The sequence below is a fragment of the Echinops telfairi genome, unplaced genomic scaffold, assembly GCF_000313985.2.
Source record: "Echinops telfairi isolate 266 unplaced genomic scaffold, ASM31398v2 ScPeMD7_60;HRSCAF=208, whole genome shotgun sequence".
Lineage (NCBI taxonomy): Eukaryota > Metazoa > Chordata > Mammalia > Afrosoricida > Tenrecidae > Echinops > Echinops telfairi.
In genome coordinates, this window is record NW_022103958.1 from 38355683 (window position 1) to 38375437 (window position 19755).

A 19755-nucleotide genomic window follows, 5' to 3' on the forward strand; every position below is an offset into this window, starting at 1 on the left:
AGAGAGAGAGAGAGAGAGAGAGAGAGAGAGAGAACAGGGGTAAATAAAGGAAAAGAAGAAAAATTGGAAAGGCTTCTACTCAGTAAGTAACAAGGTTGAACCGATAATGTAATTCAATGTAGAAATATTTTACACAACTTGGGTGTTTGTGTTCATATGAGAAATATTCCATCCAGGCAATTCACAACATGTTTCTTAGATTAGTTTTGTGAATACACATTAATCAACAATTAAAACTGATAATAAACATTCCTAAGAATCTGAGAGTTGTACAAGCAGAACAGGAAATACTGCATGGCTTAAAATCAGAAAAGGTGTGTGTTGGGGCTGTATCCTCTCACCATAGCTATTTAATCTGTATGCTGAGCAAATAATCAGAGATCTGGACTATATGAGGAGGAATGTGGCATCAGGATTATTAATAATTTATTGTTAGGCTTAGTAATAATAAGCTTATTAATCACCTTTGATATGCAGATGACACAACTGGCTTGGTGAAAGCGAGGACTTGAAGTACTTACTGATGATGATCAAGGATTGTGATTCAAGGTAAAGGCCCAAATCCTCACAACCGGACCTAACATCATGACAAATGGAGAAACGCTTGTCAAGGACTTTGTCTTGCTTGGATCCACAGTGAATGCTCATGAAAGCAGCAGTCAAGAGACTGAATGACAAGCTGCGTTAGGTCAAACTGCAGCACCAGATCTCCTTAGAGTATGGAAAAGCATGATCGCTCTGAGGACTAAGGTGTGCATAATCCAAGTCATGGTATTTTCAGTTGCTTGAGATGCTTACATTGACTAAGGAAGACCAAAGAAGAATTCATACATTTGAATTGTGGTGCCGGAGAAGAATACTGAAAGTAGCATGCACTGCTAAAAGGACAAACCAATCTGTCTTGGAAGTAGTACATAGGCAAGGATGGTAAGAGTTTGTCTTACATACTCTGGGCATATTGTCAAGAGACCAGCTCCTGGAGAAGAAGATCATGCTTGGGAAAGTGGAGAGGCAGCGAAAAAGAAAGAGGTCCTCCAGGAGATGACTTGACAGTGGGCTCAGACATAGGTGTAGAGATGGCTCAAGACCGGGCAGTGCTCCATCCTATCGTGTAGTGGGGTTACACCTCATGAAAACCAGGCTGTTCCTATCTAAGATCAACATCCTGGTGTCTGATCCTGAATTGTAACCCGATACTTCCCTAAGACATTCCACCAGGAGGATACCAGGACTTATCTGCCATCCCTGTGAACATGACTGATGGGCGAACCGGAGCAGCTTCCAAAGCTGACTTCATGACTGAGGCTTTCTTATGTGGGGAAGAGGCGCAGGGACAGCCAATGTAGAGGGACAAGGAAGTGAAAGGGCTCTCAAAAGGGAGAGCAGTCCAGTGCCTTTTGGGAAATGACTGATGCCAAGCAGTGGGTTACTAAATGGGGGCCTTCTAGCTATAGTCTTTGCAACTCCCACCAAAGGGCTGGGGACCATGATGCAAATAAATATGAGGTGCTTTTGGCCTACCGAGGGGCTTGACTGGCCTACTAATACTATAATACCCAACTCCTGTGGGATTGTGACCATGCGAATAAAGTGGATGGAATCTTCACGAGGGGATTGGTCAGTTTTGCAACCTCATAAGGATTAAAATGAGAAAGAGCCAGGAGCGAGGCTCATCCTTTGGATCTGAGATCTCAGGGCTGAAAGCAGCAGAGAAACAAAGGAAACAGAGAGAGCAGAAACAAGAGGCCAACACAAAATGAACTGGTGAGCTTGCTGGCCTCTATTGCAAGGAAATCCAGTGCCTTCCTGGAGGAGGCCTCCTGGTGGAGCCCTGGACACCTCCAAGTACCTTTTGGGGAAGCTAGATTTGTGAACCCATGAAACCAGTACTCAGTGCTTAATGGCTGAGTGGGGAGCTTCCAGATCCTTATTTGGAAGCTATTAAAAAGCCTATTAACACTTGCCCAAGAAGGACAGAGTCCAGACCTCGAATCTAACACCTATATCCCGGTTGTTTGGGATCCTGAGTTACAACACGATAGCTCCCTAATAAATCCCATAATCCTGAGTGTTGGCTATGAGCTCTATGTGGCCACTGTAATGAATTATCATACCCAGCAAAGAAGTACAGCATGCCATGGACAGGGAGTGTTAGAATTAGTAAAAAACGTTTAGTGTGGAGGCATATCTGACGTCTGCCTCACCAGTTAAGTGGTTGGTCTGGATTCTTCTCTCCCTTGTTGGAGGAGGTCAGATACCAGACACCCCCATACCCTGCTTATGCATGGTAAAGAGGTAGATGCAACTGGAATTTATTGAGTGCAGGCGAGTGACATTCAGTGCCCACAAATGTGCAGGATGGTTCTGTACAAAGAAGAAATGCCCTGCCTGAACTATCCACGGCAGCTCCGTTGGGAACCCGATAGGCTGGAGAAGGGAAGCATCAGCAGTTGATATCAGAGGAAATGGAAACGAGTCAGGCTGCGAAGGGTCTGGCTCTAGATGCTCTGACAGGTGGACACAACAGTGCCGATTCATTCCTTGCTGCAGGGAAATGGCTCCCTTCTCTAGAGCCTAGCAATCTTCCCTGAAGGGCCAGAGAGGGAGTCCCATGAGGTGGATGTGTTCACACAGTGCCCAGCTCTCTCCAAGACTTACCCCTTTCCCTGGGCTCTGCTTGGATTCCCAGGTGTCCTATTCTGGCCCTGGAATGATGCCATTCTCCCCATGAAACCCCAGACTAAATGTGGACTTCAGTGCTCAGCAACAGGCACTTAAACACAGCTCCCCAACTGAATTCATATCAAAGACCTAGCCCACCAGTTCGGAAAAGCAAGTCCTCGCTCCACCTTGCTGCTGTAGAATCAGCTTGAGTAAAGGCAGCACCACTGAATTGTCAGAATCTCTGCTCTCGGTCTGTCAGAGGGTCTTCCTCCTAGGAGGGGCCAAAGAACTTGCTCAGCTTGTTCATAATGACATGGTCTAGCAGTTATGAGGCAGATGCTTGGAACCAGGTACGCTACATACATAATCACATTTCACTTTCACCGTCACTCAGTTTTACAGATGGGAAAGCTGATGAGGAAGGTTCATAAATAAGTTGCCCGCCCGAAGCACCCAAAGTGGCAGAGCCAGGTCTCGAACCTTGATCAGTTCAAGTCCAACGACCTTTGCTCTTTCATTTATAACATGGCTGTCCCTTTCAGCCATCAGGAAATGGTTTCCAGAGGATGGAAAGGGGAGTACAGAGCCACGAAGACAAGTGTTTTTTCCAACTCCTTTGGATAGATGTGGCCTGCAAGAAAGTGGCAGTCACTGTGAGATGGTGCTAAGGGCTCCAAGCCCACGATCCTCCTAACCCTTACTCAATTCAGAAAGATGCTCAGGAAAGACATCAATAGGAAACAGAAAGGCGTTATCATCCAGAGAAGCCCATAACTGCCTCTGCCAGTCCCTCACCTTCATCCACAGACTTGATTATACAAGAGCGTATTCATTTGGGGGCCTTTTCCTGGGGGAAGAGGAGCTTCTACGTGTGGAAGCCGCGTCTCTTAGAGTCACCCCTCTCCCCAAGGCGCCAGCAAGCCCATAACTCAGCCACCAGAGCCACTGCACAAATGAAATCCACCAGTGCTTGTTTTTCTTTGCATGTTCCTGGGCAAGGGCCAAGTTTCTTACTGCTAGAGGCCTATTATCCTGCGAGCAAAAACAAGAGAGACTAATTGCTGCTAGTCAGAGCAGGGCTGCTGTGGCTTCCCAAAATCCCCTGGCAAAGAATCAACAGGACGGTATTTTTTAAAAAAATTCATTCATCCATCCATTTATCATCCACTGTGTCTAGGCATTGTGCTGAGTCCTGGAGAGCAAAGCTGAACGAGATTGCACCTAACTTCAGAGCTAAGGGTCTAGTGGTGGGGAAGCTGGTAAAATATAAGCCCCATATTTTCCAGACTCCAGAAGAGTGTGCTCCTGCAGGTTCACCCCAGGTGAGCCAGGCAGGCGGAGGCTCTCTCTGGCCCTCCCGTCTTCCTTCTCCTGGGTCTCTGAACCTCTGAGTTAGAGGAATCATCACAGATGGCCGGCAGATACCCACCACCCCACACAGCTCAGCCCAGTCCTTCTGTGTGTGGCTTCCTCAGGCCCCTGAAGACCTCGGCCACCCACTGGAGACTGGGGAAGCGCTTTTTGTGGGAGCCTGCAGGCCTGGTCTCCACTCCCACGTCTGCTACACCTGCCCTAGGTAGGTCACCTGTTTCATTTCTCTCATGCATTCAGCCAACAAATTTTACGGAGCATCTACTTCGTGCGAGGCACTCTCCTAAGGGACTGGGATACGTCGCCAACAAAGCAGAAAACTATCCTCATTCTTTCAGTATTGGCCTAGTGGCAGGAGACAAAACACAAATTCCATTGTTTGTTGGACAGTGGCAGATGCTATGGGAGATAAAAAGCATTTTTTAAGGTAGAGCTGGGGGAGCAGGAAGTCGGAGAACAGGCTGGGGGCGGATTGCAGCACCCATTCCGTCTTTACTCCCTGCAAAGTGCCCTCGAACGTTTGTTTTTTGAAGTCCCCAAAGAGGGTGTGATGTACGATCACTGGATTTTTACCAAACCTTTTACCAAAACTCCCGCTTTCCCTGGTTCTCCCTCCCCAATGTTCTCTGCTCTCACGGCTGCCTGAAGAGTCCTCTTTGCCCAGAAGTGACAGGGTCTTTTATGAAAACCCCAAGGCCGTACCAACAAGATTGCAACTGCACGAATGGCGCTCTGCAAAGCAGCAGCAGCCCCTCCCCTCTTCAGATCCATCTGAGCCTTTGTCCCAACTCACGCACAGGGATGCATGGGGCGACTGGGTGCTGAGGCTGCTCCTCAGCGCTAGTCCTCAGGACTCCAGAGTGATTCTCGGTTCCACGCCAAGAATAAGAGACACGTTTTCTTCTCTGATTGGGATCAGGCTTGCCACCTGGGTACCTGAGGAGATGCTGCTTGAACCCAGGTCTCACAAGGTTTGCACTCAACTCTCCACCAAGACTCAAAACCATTGCAAGGAGCTTGGCAAAAAACAACAACAACAAAAAACAAACACCTCCAATGGATCCACTCAAGTGCCTTCCTCTTTCTTGTCTTCCAGTTTCCCAATCCTATGCGGAATGCTTTACTTCCAGAATGCCCTCATGAACACGAGCTCATGGGAACAAACCAAGAGGGTGACTCTGGGTGGGCTTAGCTGGAGACTTGTTTTGTATAAATCTCTTCCAGACCTGAGTTGATCTTAAACCAACCCAAAGGCATTGTCAGAATCAATTTCAACTCATAGTGTCCCAGTCGGACAGAGTGGAACTGCCCTGCTGGACTTGTGGGACTCAAATCTAGACGAAAGCAGATGATCCCATCTTTTCCCCCAGGGCCAGCTGGGTTCAAAGCACTGACCTTTCAGGATGCAGCAGAGCACTGAACCAGGGTGCCATTCAGCTCCCTCGAGTCTGCTGCTGTACAAGAGGAGGATGTATCTTTGTTATACTAAAAACTAAAAACCCGAGCTCACTGCCATTGAGTGCATGCTGACCCACAGTGACCCTATAGGACAGGGGAGAACTATTCCTGTGGGCTCCCACGCCTGTAACTCACTATCGGAGTAGAAAGCGTCATCTTTCTCCAGTGGAGCAGCCTAGTGGTTTAACACTGCTGCCCTTGAGGATCACAGCCCAAATAGACAAAGGGGAAGCGCTGCAAGGCAGAGGAGCAGATTACTGGAACATTGAGAAACGTGTATGCAAGATACAGTGGCATTTGCTAAAGGACTGCAACAATTTCCAAACAGAGCTTAAAAGGAATAACCAACGGTAGCAAGGATTGAGCAACCAGAATTTGGTTGAAAACCGTACCCTATCAAAAAAAAAAAAAAAAAAAAAAACGTACCCTATCTACCCTACAATCCTGATCTTGCCCCTTCAGGTTTCTTTTTGTTCCTCAACCAAAACAAACAAACAAACAAACAAAAAAACCCCAAAAAACCATTTAAAAGGAACATGACTGAATTCCTTAAGTATTCACAAACTGCCATTCTGACGTGGTATAAATATAAGAGTACAGAATTCTTTGGGGAAAGGATGAGAAGGATGGAAACGTTACCTCTGAAAGTGCGCAGTCCAGGAGAATGCTTTTTTGAGTATATTTTTGCCAAACACAAAAAATTAATTACATGAACAACATTGAGTACAAGGAAGAAGAAAGTGTTCTAGAATTGATTGTGGCAATGATGGTACAACTCTTCTTGAAATGACTGAATTGTTGAATTGTTCGTCATGTGGATGAAGTGCCCCCCCAAAAAAACTGTAAGAAAAAAAGTTTATAGTCCTATATGGAAGATATGTCAGAAACAACAGCTTCATGTTTTAATCTTTTTGTTTCATATAGGGTTCTATGATTTTGTACCAATATATTTGACTTAGCCTCGTGTACTTCAAAGACTTGGAATCTGAGACTCAGAAAGAGACACCAAGGCTCACTGCAGCACCTGGCACAGTAGTCAGAAAAAGGCGGAAACGTTAAAATCCATCACGAAAAGGTGGTACAAAATGGAGTACGACTGAGTCAGGAGGAGAAAGGAAATCTTGATAGAACTTGAAAACACTGTTGAGTGACGTCAGTCAATCACAAAGGGAAAGCATTACGTGGTTTTCGCTTACACACAAAGGTAAGAAAAAGAAACAGTATGGAGATCAAAGTTTAGTAGTGACTGGAAGGGGTGGAAAGGAGGCGGCACTGGCACGACAGTGATGTCATTGAGGGTATGGTTTCCCAGCCAATTGCCGTCAGGAAGTCGTCAATGTGGAGTGTTAACTTGGCAGAAGTTGTGAGACGGATATATTTATAACAAAGTTGTGTTTTTTTAAGGTGGCTGCTGAGTCTGCTTATACATAACCAAACACCTCATGGGATTTGGTTCTTTGGTTTGGAAGTTTAAGGTCATGAATTCACGTTTACTGCTTCTGTTGTATTTCCTAAGGAGCCCTGGTGGCATAGTGGTTATATGTTGGGCTACTGAGAGGTCAGCAGTTCGAAACCACAGGTGCTCCAAGGGAAGTGAGGCTTTCTACTCTCATAGAGTCACCGTCTCAGACTCCCACAGGGGCAGTTCTGCTGTCGTACAGGGTCGCCGTGAACCAAATGGACTGGATGCCAATGCGTTTGATTGTTTTGTTCAGTTACACTTCCTGGCTCTATGATTTTGTAGCAATTCTTTTTTATTTAACCTCATACACCCCAAAGACTTGAAAACAAGACTAAAAAAAAAACACACCAAGGTTCACTGCATAGAAATATGCAACACTGTAAATCTACAGCATTTTCAGCAAAGTCCACTGCCATTTCAGAACAAACATGAATGGCTCGATAAATATATGTCTGCAACTATAACAGTATTTCATAGTAACTGTAGACGGACGTTTCTGGTCACTTCTAGTTACTGTAGTACCCAAAGTAACCCTGGTGGTGCTGTCCAGTAAGTGTGGGACTGGCTGCTAGCCACGAGGCTGGCCATTCAAACCCATCGGTTCACCCTATGGGAGAAAGAGGCGGCCATCTTCTCCCAGGAAATGTACAGCTTCAGAAACCCTATATAAGGTTGCTATGAGTTGGAATCAACCCGAGACCATGGGTTGGGTTTTATAGTGACAAAACTTTTGTCCAGACAGAGAAGCTTAACTCTATGGTGGAAAGAGCATTTGTTTTGCTGTAATAGTTATGAATTGACTGCCACTTCCCAGCTCTATTATAGTGAGCAAGACATCTAACCTCTCAGCTTCCATTTTTCTATTAGTGAAACACTTACTTAGTGGGGCGGTTATAAGGGTTGAGTGATAACATGCTTATAAAGTGAATGGTGCATTGTACGCGTCTAGCAGGTATTCTCTATGCCACTGGCATTTCAAATACCAGTAGGGCGACCCATGGTGAACAGGTTTCCGTGGACCTTCCAGACTAAAGCAAGCTTGTAAAGGAAAAGGGATCCACTTCTGACCACTGAAAACTAGCTAATGAAAACCTGATGAATGCCAGTGCGCTACTGTCTGGTAGACTGATAGCAAATGAACCCCTCAGGTAGAAACACACACAAAACATGACTGGGAAGAGATGCCTCCTCAAAGAAGAGCAGACTTTAATGGTGTATGGCAGTTACATAGTTTGTCAACTTGCAAAGGGGTGGAGTCTAGCTTGTCAATCAGGTCACAACCAATGAGGTCTCTGTGTGGGAATGGCCTTCTCCTGAGGATTCTGGGAACTCATGTCTTCTTCCCTGAAGGAGGGACACACACGTGTCTCCCTGCACGATATTCCTGTTGACAAGACACATGGAGCAATGCTGATGGCAGTCAGAGCCTTGGAGCTGGAGGAGCCACATGCAGACCCACACCAGCACTATGATGCTTCCACCACCACACAGCACTAAGATGCTTCCACCACCACTGGATCCACAAGACTTTCCACCCGCTGGCCTGTGATCTTCCTGCACTCAGCATTATTGCACGTGTTGTGTGAGTCTGAAGAGGAATTTACAGACTGGGCTAATATCAGACTTATGGACCTAATCTTGACGGGGATGTTTTATTATACAATTACTCTTTTATATACAGCTCTTCCTTATATACATGAGTGGCTATAAATTTCTCATTAAGGTACCAGGAATGGGGTACTAGAAAAACAAATTGTAAAGATGGGGAGTGGATGTTTGTTTGACCTCTGTCTCCTGGTAGTTTCTTTGGCTAGCCAGAGGTCAGATATAGCCATGCAGTTTACTGGGTTTTCTGGAAAGAGTATGGGATTTAAAGTTTTGATTCCTAGAAATTGTCTTTGGTTAATCCTGCCTGAAGTGGTGAAAATGATTGTGATAAATGTGAATCTTGAGCTTGGGTGGCAAAATCATCTCTTGAACTTCTCTGAGACCACAGTGCTAAGTGAAAATGCTGAGGTCAAAATGACTGACAGAAGGTCCTGCCCTGGCTTGAGGCAATGCAGCTAAAGGCCTAAGGCCATATGGGATAAGTTTAGATAAGGATAGAATTTGATTGTTTTTAAATTGAGTTTAGGATTTGGCTCTACTAGGTTTATACTGTTTTCTTCTGCCTGTTGTTATTGACATAAAGATTGATAGAAATGACTACTGGGAAGTATGAAAATAGAGAGTTTGTAAGCCCACTTGCCTTCAGGCAATTTGAATTTAAATGGGTTAGGACACCCCTACAAAGAAGGCTCTGAAGAACTAAGCCCCACCCAGTGTCTGGAGTGCTCAGGACATTTGAAGGTGAAGAGATTTGTCTCGCTGTTGACAAACTGAAGGAGGGAAAAAAGGAATTCTGGGCAAGCTTAAATGCTTGCTAGGTGACCACCTGGATCCACTGTTGAGTGGAAGTGGGAGAAACGCAGCAATAAAGAGACAGGTTGCGTCTGGCCACTGACACCCGTGGATCTGGTTCACAGGGACTAGAGAAAAACGAGAGCAGGTTAACTGGTCTGAAGTGCATGTGGTGTAAATGGAGAAAATCTTTCAGGACCTTCATTTGCTGATGAGGCATGGCTTAAAATGAGAAGAAACAGCTGCAAACACCCATTAATAATTGGAACATGAATTGTATGAAGTATGAATCTAGGAAAATTGGAAGCTGTCAAAAATGGAATATAATAGCAATGACCTAAGCATTACTGAGGTGAAATGGACTGATGTTGGCCATTTTGAGTTGACAGTCAGGGTTTCCTATCACAGAATGATAAACTCCAGAGGAATGACAGCACTGCATTCATCATCAAAATGAACATCTCAAGAGCTATCTTGAAGTATAGTACCGTAAGTTACAGGATACTATCTACATGCCTACACAAAAGTCCAGGTAATGCAATTTTTACCCAAATTTACACACCAACACTAAAGCAAAGGATGAAGAAATTTAAGTCCACCAATTTCTTAAGTCCAAAATTGATCAAACATGCCACCAAGATACACTGAAAATTATTCGTAATTAGAACGCAAAAGTTGAAAACAAAGAGGAAGGAAATGTGGCCTTGGTGACAGAAACAAAGCCAGAGATCACAAGATAGGAATATGCAAGACCAATGATTTCTTAGCAAATACCTTTTTTTTTTTTCAACACCATAAACAGTGACCATATACATATAACTCGCCAGCTGGAATACACAGGAATCAAACTGACGACATTTGTGGGAAAAGACCATGGAGAAGCTCAAGATTATTAGCCATAACAAGGCCAGGGGCTTACTGTAGAACAGACCATCAATTGCTCAAATGCAAGTTTAGGGTGAAGCTGGAGAAAATTAAGATAAATTCTTGAGACCCAAAGGATAACCTTGAATACATCTCACCTGAATCTAGAGACCCTCTCAAGTATGTATTTTATACATTGAACACGAATGACCAAAGACCAGATGAGTTGTGAGATGACATCAAGACCATAATATAGGAAGCTTTAAAAGATTATTAAAAAGACAGGGATGAAAGAAGAAACCAAAGTGGATGTGAGATGAAATACTGAACCTTACGCTTGAATATAGCTGAAGCACATGGAAGAAATGGTGACGTAAAAGAGCTAAACAGAACATCTCAAAGAGTAGATAGAGAAGACAAGGTAAACATACATTACAATGAATTTTCAAATACCCAGAGTTAGATAACCAAAAGGGAAGAACATGCCCAGCATATCTCACGCTAAAAGAACGAAAATAAAAGTGAATCAAGACTAGGTTTGCAATGTTGAAAGATTCTATGGTCAAAATATTGAATCAAGAAAGATCAAAAGAGGATGGAAGAAAAACACCGTCACTGTGCCAAAGAGAACGTTGACCTTTACCATGTAAAGCAGCAGCATATAGATAGAAAGTTACACAGTCAAGACAAAACCGAGGACGCAGGAAGAGGTGGCATTGAAGGAGGTCCTCGATGCAATGAAGACTAGTGAAAAAGAAGGCTCCAGGGGCTGAAGAAGCAAAATTCGAAATGTTTCAAAACCCGATGCAATGCTGGAAGTGTTCAGTACACTCTGCCCAGGGTTTGGAAGTGAGCTGTCAGGCAACCAACGAGATCCGTGTCTGTGCCCATTCCACAGAGAAGTGACGGAGCAGCATGTAGATATCAATAATATCACACACGCGCAAAATGTTGCTTAAGATCATGCGAACATGGTTGCAGCAATAGATCAACAGGGTGGTGGTTGTGTCCCAACTCATAGCAACCCTCTTTGTAGTAGCAGACCAGACTGTGTCTGCACCTCTTCTTTCCCTGGCCCTCCGCTTTCCTGAGACTGGCGCCCTTTTCTAGCTGTTAGCTCCCGCTAACACGTCTAAAAGGAGGTGAGACGTCTCACCACCCTCACTTCCAAGGAGCATTTTGGTTGTACTTCCCCTAGGATATCAAGAGGGCGCTCCCAAAATTCAAGCTAGGTTCAGGAGAGGACGTCCAATGAGGGCTATCATTGCTGATAGCAGAGGGTTTGGGCTGAAAGCAGAATGCACCAGGAGGAGGTTCTGTTGTATTTTGTTGACTATGTAAAGGCATTTGGCTGTGTGGATCCTAATTATGGATAACACTGCAAACAATGGGAAATCCAGACTACTTGTGTGCTCAGGGGGTACCTGTACACAGACTATGAAGGAGTCATTCCAACACAACGTGGGGATATTGCATGCTTTAATATCAAGAAGGGGATGTGAAGATTGTATCCGTTCACCATACTTAATTCAATCTGGATACTAAGCAAATAATCCAAGAAGCTGGCCTATACGAAGATCGTGGCATCAGATTAGGCAAGGCACAATAACCTGAGACAGAGGACACCACCTTGAAGCTCTTACTAATAAAGAACAAAGGCTAGTTTTCAGTCAAGTTTACAATCAAATCAACACACTCCTACAATAGAGATGTGAACCTTCCTGGAAATTCAAGTCAAGACAGGGTGAGGGCACTTGCCTGAGCAAGGCAGAGGCCCAGCTGGTCTGAGAGGCTAAGGCAACAGCTGCAGAAACAAGGAGCAGAGCTGCCTGTCTCCGGGGTAGTACTAAGACCTCTGGGGTCTCAAATCACAGGACCATGGACTACTGGCATCTAACAGGTGGGGCTACAGCCTTCTACATGTCAGATATTTCCCAACTCCATTCCAGAGTTCGGGGCTGTCCCTCAGGAGTGCCAGTACAAAGCGGGGCAGAATCTGCTATGCAAAGTTGAGGGGGCAGGGTCACCATGCCCAAGGAACAGATAGGGACAAGGGGGAGTAAAAGGGTAGAGTCCCCCTCAGTTGGACTAGGAGAATAGATTCCCAAAGCAGAGGGCCCTCCACCCAGATTAAGAAATCATGGCCAATGTTCAGTCGGGAGAGCAGGCCATGTGTCCTCAGAGAAGAGGGTATTTCCAAGTCATGAGAGCTACTGCAAATGGTCTGTTTTATTATTATTTATTTACTTGGTGCCCCCATCATTCCCTTGGATGCCTTCCATTTGTAATGTAAATGCTTTTTGCCTTTCCCACCATAGTACTTAGGAAGCAGATAACTTGTATTCTAGTTTACACGTTCACAGATGAAGAGGAATTTTCAGAGTCAGGGTGGAATTTGGACTTCTATGCTGATGTAACACTTTCAGTATCCTCAAAATAATGTGTAACCTGGCTGGGTCAACTCAGTGGTTTGACAATCATGTAACGATGTAGTCGTCTCACATGATGCCATCTAAATTGGATCAGCTGTCAGTTACAAGGGGAGGAAGGTGGGTCATAGCAATGATCCCAGGTAAAGGGAGTTCCAATGAAGGGTGGCCTGCATCACCTCTATCTGAAAAGAAATAAAAGTTGGGAGAAGTACCAGCAGAAAAAGGCCCTTAGTGCCCTCAAGGAAGGAGCTTGGACCTGGGGTGTCCCCTGGGCTGAGAACCTCCTGAACCCACGGGAGGATTGATGCCAAGAAACATGGGTATCTCTAGAGAACACTGGACCCAAAGTCACTGAGAGACAAGGACCTTCCCTGAAAGCCAATGAGAGGAAGGGACTGCCCCTGGAGTCAGTGCTCTGAATTCATTTTCAGCCTCAACTGTGACAGAATAGATTTATGTTTGTGGCATTTGCTATAATAGCACTAAATAACTAAGACAATGTGTAAACTTAAATAGTCCTTTGTCAAATGTCTTGCTTATAAAAGGTAAAATGTATACATAATAGGAAGCATAACAGTTCAGTGTATAACTGATGACGGGATGGCTGAACTTTGTTCTCTCAAATAAACTGAAACTTTTAAGTAGCTTGTATGTGCCAAATACCTTAAGAAATACATATGTCCTGCCTCCAATGGAAGTTCACAATCTAATGGAGGATAAAGTAAACAAGCAAGTTCAATCTAATAGAATAATAGATCTTGTTTTTTAATAGTGGCTAAGACAAAATATAAAGGTTTATACACAGTACAGTTAATGCAATCTAGCTTTTCACATCTTATTCTTTCATATTTCAAGTTTTCTGCAGTGAACCTAACAATTTTTGAACCAAAGAGTTTGTTTTAAAATAACTTCCAGAAACAAAAACCCATTGCCCTCAAGTCATAGAACCTGAGGCTGTAAATCTTTATGGGAGCAGCCTCATCTTTCTCCCACAGAGCAGCTGGAATTTGAACCATCAACCTTGTAATTGGCAGCCCAAATACCAAAGGCAAAAAATGTATCTTTCTTCCAGTAACAGGTCAGAGTCAATGAATTCTCAGTTTTCAGTTCCAGATATTGAGATAGAAGTTTTCTCTTGTGAGCAGAGAACAATCTAAAGATTGCTATGGCACTTGAAATTGTTCATTTGTTAAGCTTCGGGCTTACTTGGTAAATGTATTTATGTGACTACCAGTTTCTCTGGTGTCTACCACCTGAAGCGTTTGCCCCATCTCCACTATGAAGTAATCCCAGTCCTTTAGTATTGTTTCTCATTTAATTCCCAGTGTAATGCTACACTGGCATACTTGTTTATAAATCAATTATGAGTTTATAGAGAACAAACTCCCAGAGACGGTTCCCATTTTGGTAGACTGAGCTGGTTATTTCTGACCCTGTAACGCTGAGCTCTACCTAGATCCTTCTCCACGGGGACCAGACCGCTACCACAATGCCGGAGATGCTGAGAAAACAGCCAGTCAAGCGCCCATCCTTTGGGCTTTCCCCTCACTATCACAGCCCAAGCCATAGTGTTTTCAACTGCTTCATAGGCATGTAAAATGTGGAGAATGAATAAAAGACTAAAAAAGAACTGATGAATTTGAATTATCGTGTTGGCAAAAGAATTTGAGTATACCATGAGTGGCCAGAAGAACAAATCTCTCATGGAAGAAATATAGTCTTATATACAATACAGAATTATAGGCGAAGAGTGTGAGGCTTTTCTCTCTCCTCCCTTGGACGTGTATCAGAAGGGTCCAGCCTCTGGGAAGGACGCATCATGCTTCGTAGAGTCGGTGAAAAAAAGGAAGAGCCTCCACAGAACGGTCTGACAGTGGTTGCAGTAATGGACTCGCACATGACAATGAATGTGCAGATGGCCCAGGAGCAGGCAGTGTTTCATTCTGTTGTACAAGGGATCACCACGAGCCCAAACTGACTAGATGGCACCTAGCAAAATGAACACACACTCACCCTAGGGTGTGAGTGTGAGAAATTGTGTGTGTTTGTGTGTGTCTCAGATGCACACCCATGAGACAGATCACTAGGTTTTCTGTTTAAGGGCAGAAAGTTAAGGAATTCTTTAAAAGAAACCAAATTCAACTTTAGGTAGTTGTAAGAGAAAATATAAATTAAAGTATCTAGAAGAGACTCAAGGTAAATAATAACTACGACTGTTTTAACAGTTTGATAAAAATTTTAAAATCGTGATTGCCTTTCTTCCCCTGTGTAAAAGTACAGGTATTATAAGTATTATCTGTAATATCAGTCCCTTCTATCCCACACCCAGTTCCCCAAAACGGGCAATTTGTCTTATAGTTCTGAGGTGAGGCTCACAGTAAAGACATTAAACTTCAGGCTTTACTTTTAAAAAAAAAAATTAAAAGTATTTTAGAGCCATTAACTTGTAAAGTACCACATCGAACTTAATGGTACTCACATTTTTTTCTTAGTAAAGATAACAAAAAGAATTACTGAACAATTTTGCACAACCTTGCTTATAAATCTTACAAGTGGCATTAGGGATACAGAGAAATATGCCAAGAAAATACAATCATCAAAAAGGACATTAAAAAAAAAAGCACATATAAATGTGCTTAAAGTTTATGGAAAGATTCTATTATATTTCAATTCCATTTTTCTACACATTTTTGAAGCTCCTCCCCCATATATTCTTAATCACTAGCCAAAATTATAAATTCAGTAAGAAAACATTTCATATTTCTTCAGAGGCTAATCATTTAATTCACTCATTTCCATATTAAATTATGCAGTGTACAAAAATATTCCTTTTTTCCAGTTTCTCATACAAAGGTTTGAAAGTTTTCAAAAAATAAAGCAAGACTCTTTTACCATAGTCCAACTCAGTTCTAATGGTTTCAGTGAGGGCTTCAAGTCAGCCTAGAAGAAAGAGCATGTGCACCAGCCATTCACTAACATTCACTGGCATCCCAGCCTAATTTTTTTTTTTAATGATCCGGTCCATCTCTATTACTAACAAGTGAATGTACCTTACCCAATGCAGTTTACCCTAATGCACCTGACCCAACAGGTAGATAAATTATTGGAAATGTGCCTGCAAACTCATGTGACACCATTCGACGTGGAAAAGGATGGCTGGGGCCCAATAGTGCACCTGGCAGTTGCCTGGGGCCGTTTCTAGGGTACAGAAAACTGCCTCATTGCAGCTAAGATGTAAAAATCATACTTTTACAGAAAGCATTCGTCCTGCTTCCATGCTGCTTACATTAAAATGCTGTTTAAGAGATTCTGAATTAAATAAATAAAGTTAGGGCACTAAATTAATGAATCCACTTAAAAAAAAAAGCCAAGAAGTGAAGACTGCTTCCTAGAATCTTAACCACATTATCCCAAAGATAACTTACAGAATGTAAAAATACAATAAATATTATAATGGAAATATAGGGATTCATTTATTCCTTTTTGGTTTACAAAGGCACCCAATAATGCGTCTATTTAATTCTTATAAAAGACTATTCATTTACATTTAAAGCAAAATAAAAAATCCCCAACCAGCGCCTGAAAATAAGCATACAAAAAGGGGATAAATCAGACTTTTTCCTCCCGGCGTTCAAGTCTTCTTACACATATTAAAACATTATTTTATATAACCCTTAAGCAAAAGAACATACTGCCATCCTTCTTGTTGAGTTTAAGACACATTAATGGTATCAAATCAAACTTAAATGTAATCACAATGATTTTAAGTGTTCAAAATGCATTGGTGTGGGGGGGAATTGTTTTTAGAATATAGCTTTAACAAATGAGTTCAAATACTCAGAGTATTTGAGTGATAAGCTATCATTAAAGTCTGTCAAGGTATAATCAAATACAAATCTAAAAGCTCTAAATGAAAGGATTTCCAAAACCTTAAAATACTGAGTCAAACTTGAGGTCTATTTGATGTGGATCAACATTCTCCATTCTTTCTAGTAGTTTTAGAACTTTAAATTCCAGAATAGTTATTTAATTTATTCATCAGCTTTCTTTTGGCAACAACAGTCTAAACAAACAAATCAATGTAGCAGCCTCAGCATCTTCCCACTTGATATTTCTTTAAAGGTTACACTTTAGAGAACTGTAAGCAGAGAACAGTACAACGTTCAGAAGACCCACATCTCTAAATACTTCACAACTCTGCCAACATTGTTCCTGACTCTGTTGCAACATACAAATACAACTCAATTGATTCAAAGTATATTTGGCGGAAGCATAAAAATCATACAAATGTTACCATATTGTCAGAGAAACAGTAACCAGTGGGCAGAGCGTCTGCAGCTAACTGTGTGGGCTTCGTAAAATCAGAGGCAGCATCACTGATTCCGTGTTACACATTCTCATGTCTCACACACCTTATACGAGGTATGCTCCTAGACTTTAGTATCATTTTAAAGAATATATATATGTATTTAATTTTACTTTATATACACTTTTCTTTTTAAATAAATGTTTAAAAGTTTTACTACCGAAAATCTGGCTTCAACATGGAAGCATTTTTGCTTTCCAAGATTACACACCTGGCAAGAAGGTGATTTCCTTTACATTTAGTTTTTTCACAACATAGTTGTGAAGTATAAACTTCTTATACACTGCATTTACTTAAATCGGCCAAAATAATTTAGATGTAAAGTTCTAAGTAATTTTTGTATTGTGACCTGATCTCCCTAATTTTATTCAAGATATACTGCTGATGATTTAAATATAGTACAATTTGGTCAGCTTAATTAGAACAATATTAGGCTGAATAATCTGTTAAATCAAATGTATGTTAAAACAGTGAATAGAATTAACTACTGTTACAATTTAAAGGGAATCATAATGTATCATTAAAATAGACACCAATCTTCTTGTTTCTATAATGCATTCCTTTGAAAGCTAAAGCCACATGCAGAAAAAATAGATGGTATCTTCAAACTCATTCCACAGCTTGCTACTTCATGTGGTATGTAAATAAAATCCTTTATTTGATTTTATACACATTAATTTTTTCTTCGTGAAGGTATTTTGACTTTAAGATAAAAAATTAGTATGTGTTTACACATATGAGAACATTTCCTTAAGTTATTACTACCTGAAAATACATTCTCCCGTAATAATGCACTTTCAGTTTTCATTGGAAAGACAGTACAAGTCTTTTTAAAATTGTATGAAGAAAGTTTATAAAGGACAGTACACAAATGTACGGTAAATCCCTTCCTGCTCCTCAAGTGAAGGCTCAAGAAATCCTCCTGCTTCAAAACATACGAACTCTCACAGGATTTTCATTTCACCATAATGTGGAGAAGAAAATTTAATTTCTATTATTTTTAATACTAAGTTTTATTAAATTTGCTGTCACATTCCTTCAAAAAATCCAGTTTATGCTGATTTGAGTCGAGCACATTAGACTCAGTATGGGCTTTAGAGTAATACAGCCTTCTGATTATGAAAGTACTAGACTGTTTATAGTAAAACGATCTGCACCAGACCTTGAACAAGAAACAAAGACACAAAAACATAACATATCTTCCATATCTGAGACCACTCAGTAACAGGATGATGTGAAAATCGTACAGCTGTAACTTTAACAAAATTAAAACTCACTTCAACTTACAATAAAAATGAAACACTGGTTAATCAATGGTAGCAACTTAGAAAGTATTCCTGTCCAAAGACACTTTCCATTGCACTGAATATTAGAATTGGAAATTCACTATGAGTTTAAGGCATATTGCAATGAATTGTTCCAGAATTGCACAGTTATACTGGTCAGTGTTCCTATTTTCCCACTTCTACCCTCACCCCACCCCTATCCCCAGGGATCAAAGTGTTAAAAATTATGGTTTTGGTGGTTATTACAGATTTGAGCTGGCACACCACAGTGTGTTCACAAGGATTTCATGAGCATAAACATTAAAATGTTACATAAAATGTACCATAATGTACTCCACATTTGCTTTAAGATGGTTTAATGTCTTGACAAAAGATGAGATGACTTAAGTAAAATTTACATTTTGTGCATTTAGACCACCATATGCATAGATGTTCTAATGCTAAATTCTTGTCTTCAGTATCTCATTGTGCTGGAGGCTCTGAAGTATGACAGAAACTTATAGCACAGACTAACCACAAAGTACCAGACATTTCTTGCCATTTGTGATCTTGCAATAAAAATGCGCCAGATTAGGATCACAAGGATAGTATTGAAACCATAACGTATGTTCCTCAACCTGGAAAGCAAATGAAGGGACATGTCAGGCAATTCGATTCCAAAATACTTCATTGTTGGACAGCAGCTATACTACTCAGTTTTTAATATAGACAAAGTGGAAATCTGTATGAATTTGAACCTTATATGAAAGTTAAACTAAATTTCTTAAGTTATAAAGCTGACTTCCGTCAACTTAAGCCAGACTAATCTACGATGCATCTATATTAACAATGAATTCAGTCTTTGAGAATGGTTTATTTGGTATACAGATTAATTCAATCAAGACATCGTATACATTATAAGTCAAACAAATGTCCCTTGAAATTCTGGGTGAGGATTGGCCCATTTGCCCTTTGCTCACAAATCCTCATGCAGGCATGAAACATGGCAGTGGTTCTATAAAAGGAGTACCTTCCATTCTTAAAAAATACAAGTGACTTTGTTCACGTTTCAAAACACTTTGGATGGTGCTTGAAAGGCATACAAATCTTCAAAATCTCAATCCCGTTATATAAATTCCGTAGAAACAATAGATAGAGAGATCTTTGAATTAGTAAGCAAAGATGAGGATTCTCACTTATTTTGACATTTAATATGATAGGACCTAAACAAAAACAACATTCTTAAACCTCAGTTTCCTCTTCTGTAAACGTGGTTGCCCTGTAAACCCTTATGTAATTGTGTAACATGAAAAAGATAATGTGAAAGTTCGGAAAACTGTTCTAAAAATGGAATAAAGAGCACTACACAAATAAAAAACTACTACTTAATTTATCTGCAACTCTAATGGATTTAGTGATTTATTTTTTATAATCAGAATGTATAATCTTTCATAAAGGAATAGAATACCACCT

General features: G+C 41.5%; 1 protein-coding gene across 1 annotated transcript in view; it reads right to left on the minus strand.

Annotated features, from left to right (window-relative positions):
• Nucleotides 1-13395: 13395 nt before the first annotated feature.
• FAR1 (fatty acyl-CoA reductase 1) overlaps nucleotides 13396-19755 on the minus strand; it is a 74650-nt gene continuing 68290 nt past the window's right edge. The window contains exon 12 of the mRNA XM_004711559.3: nucleotides 13396-18920. Within this exon, the coding sequence (XP_004711616.1) occupies nucleotides 18758-18920 (163 nt within the window). The 3' untranslated portion in view covers nucleotides 13396-18757. The remainder of the gene's footprint in view (nucleotides 18921-19755) is intronic.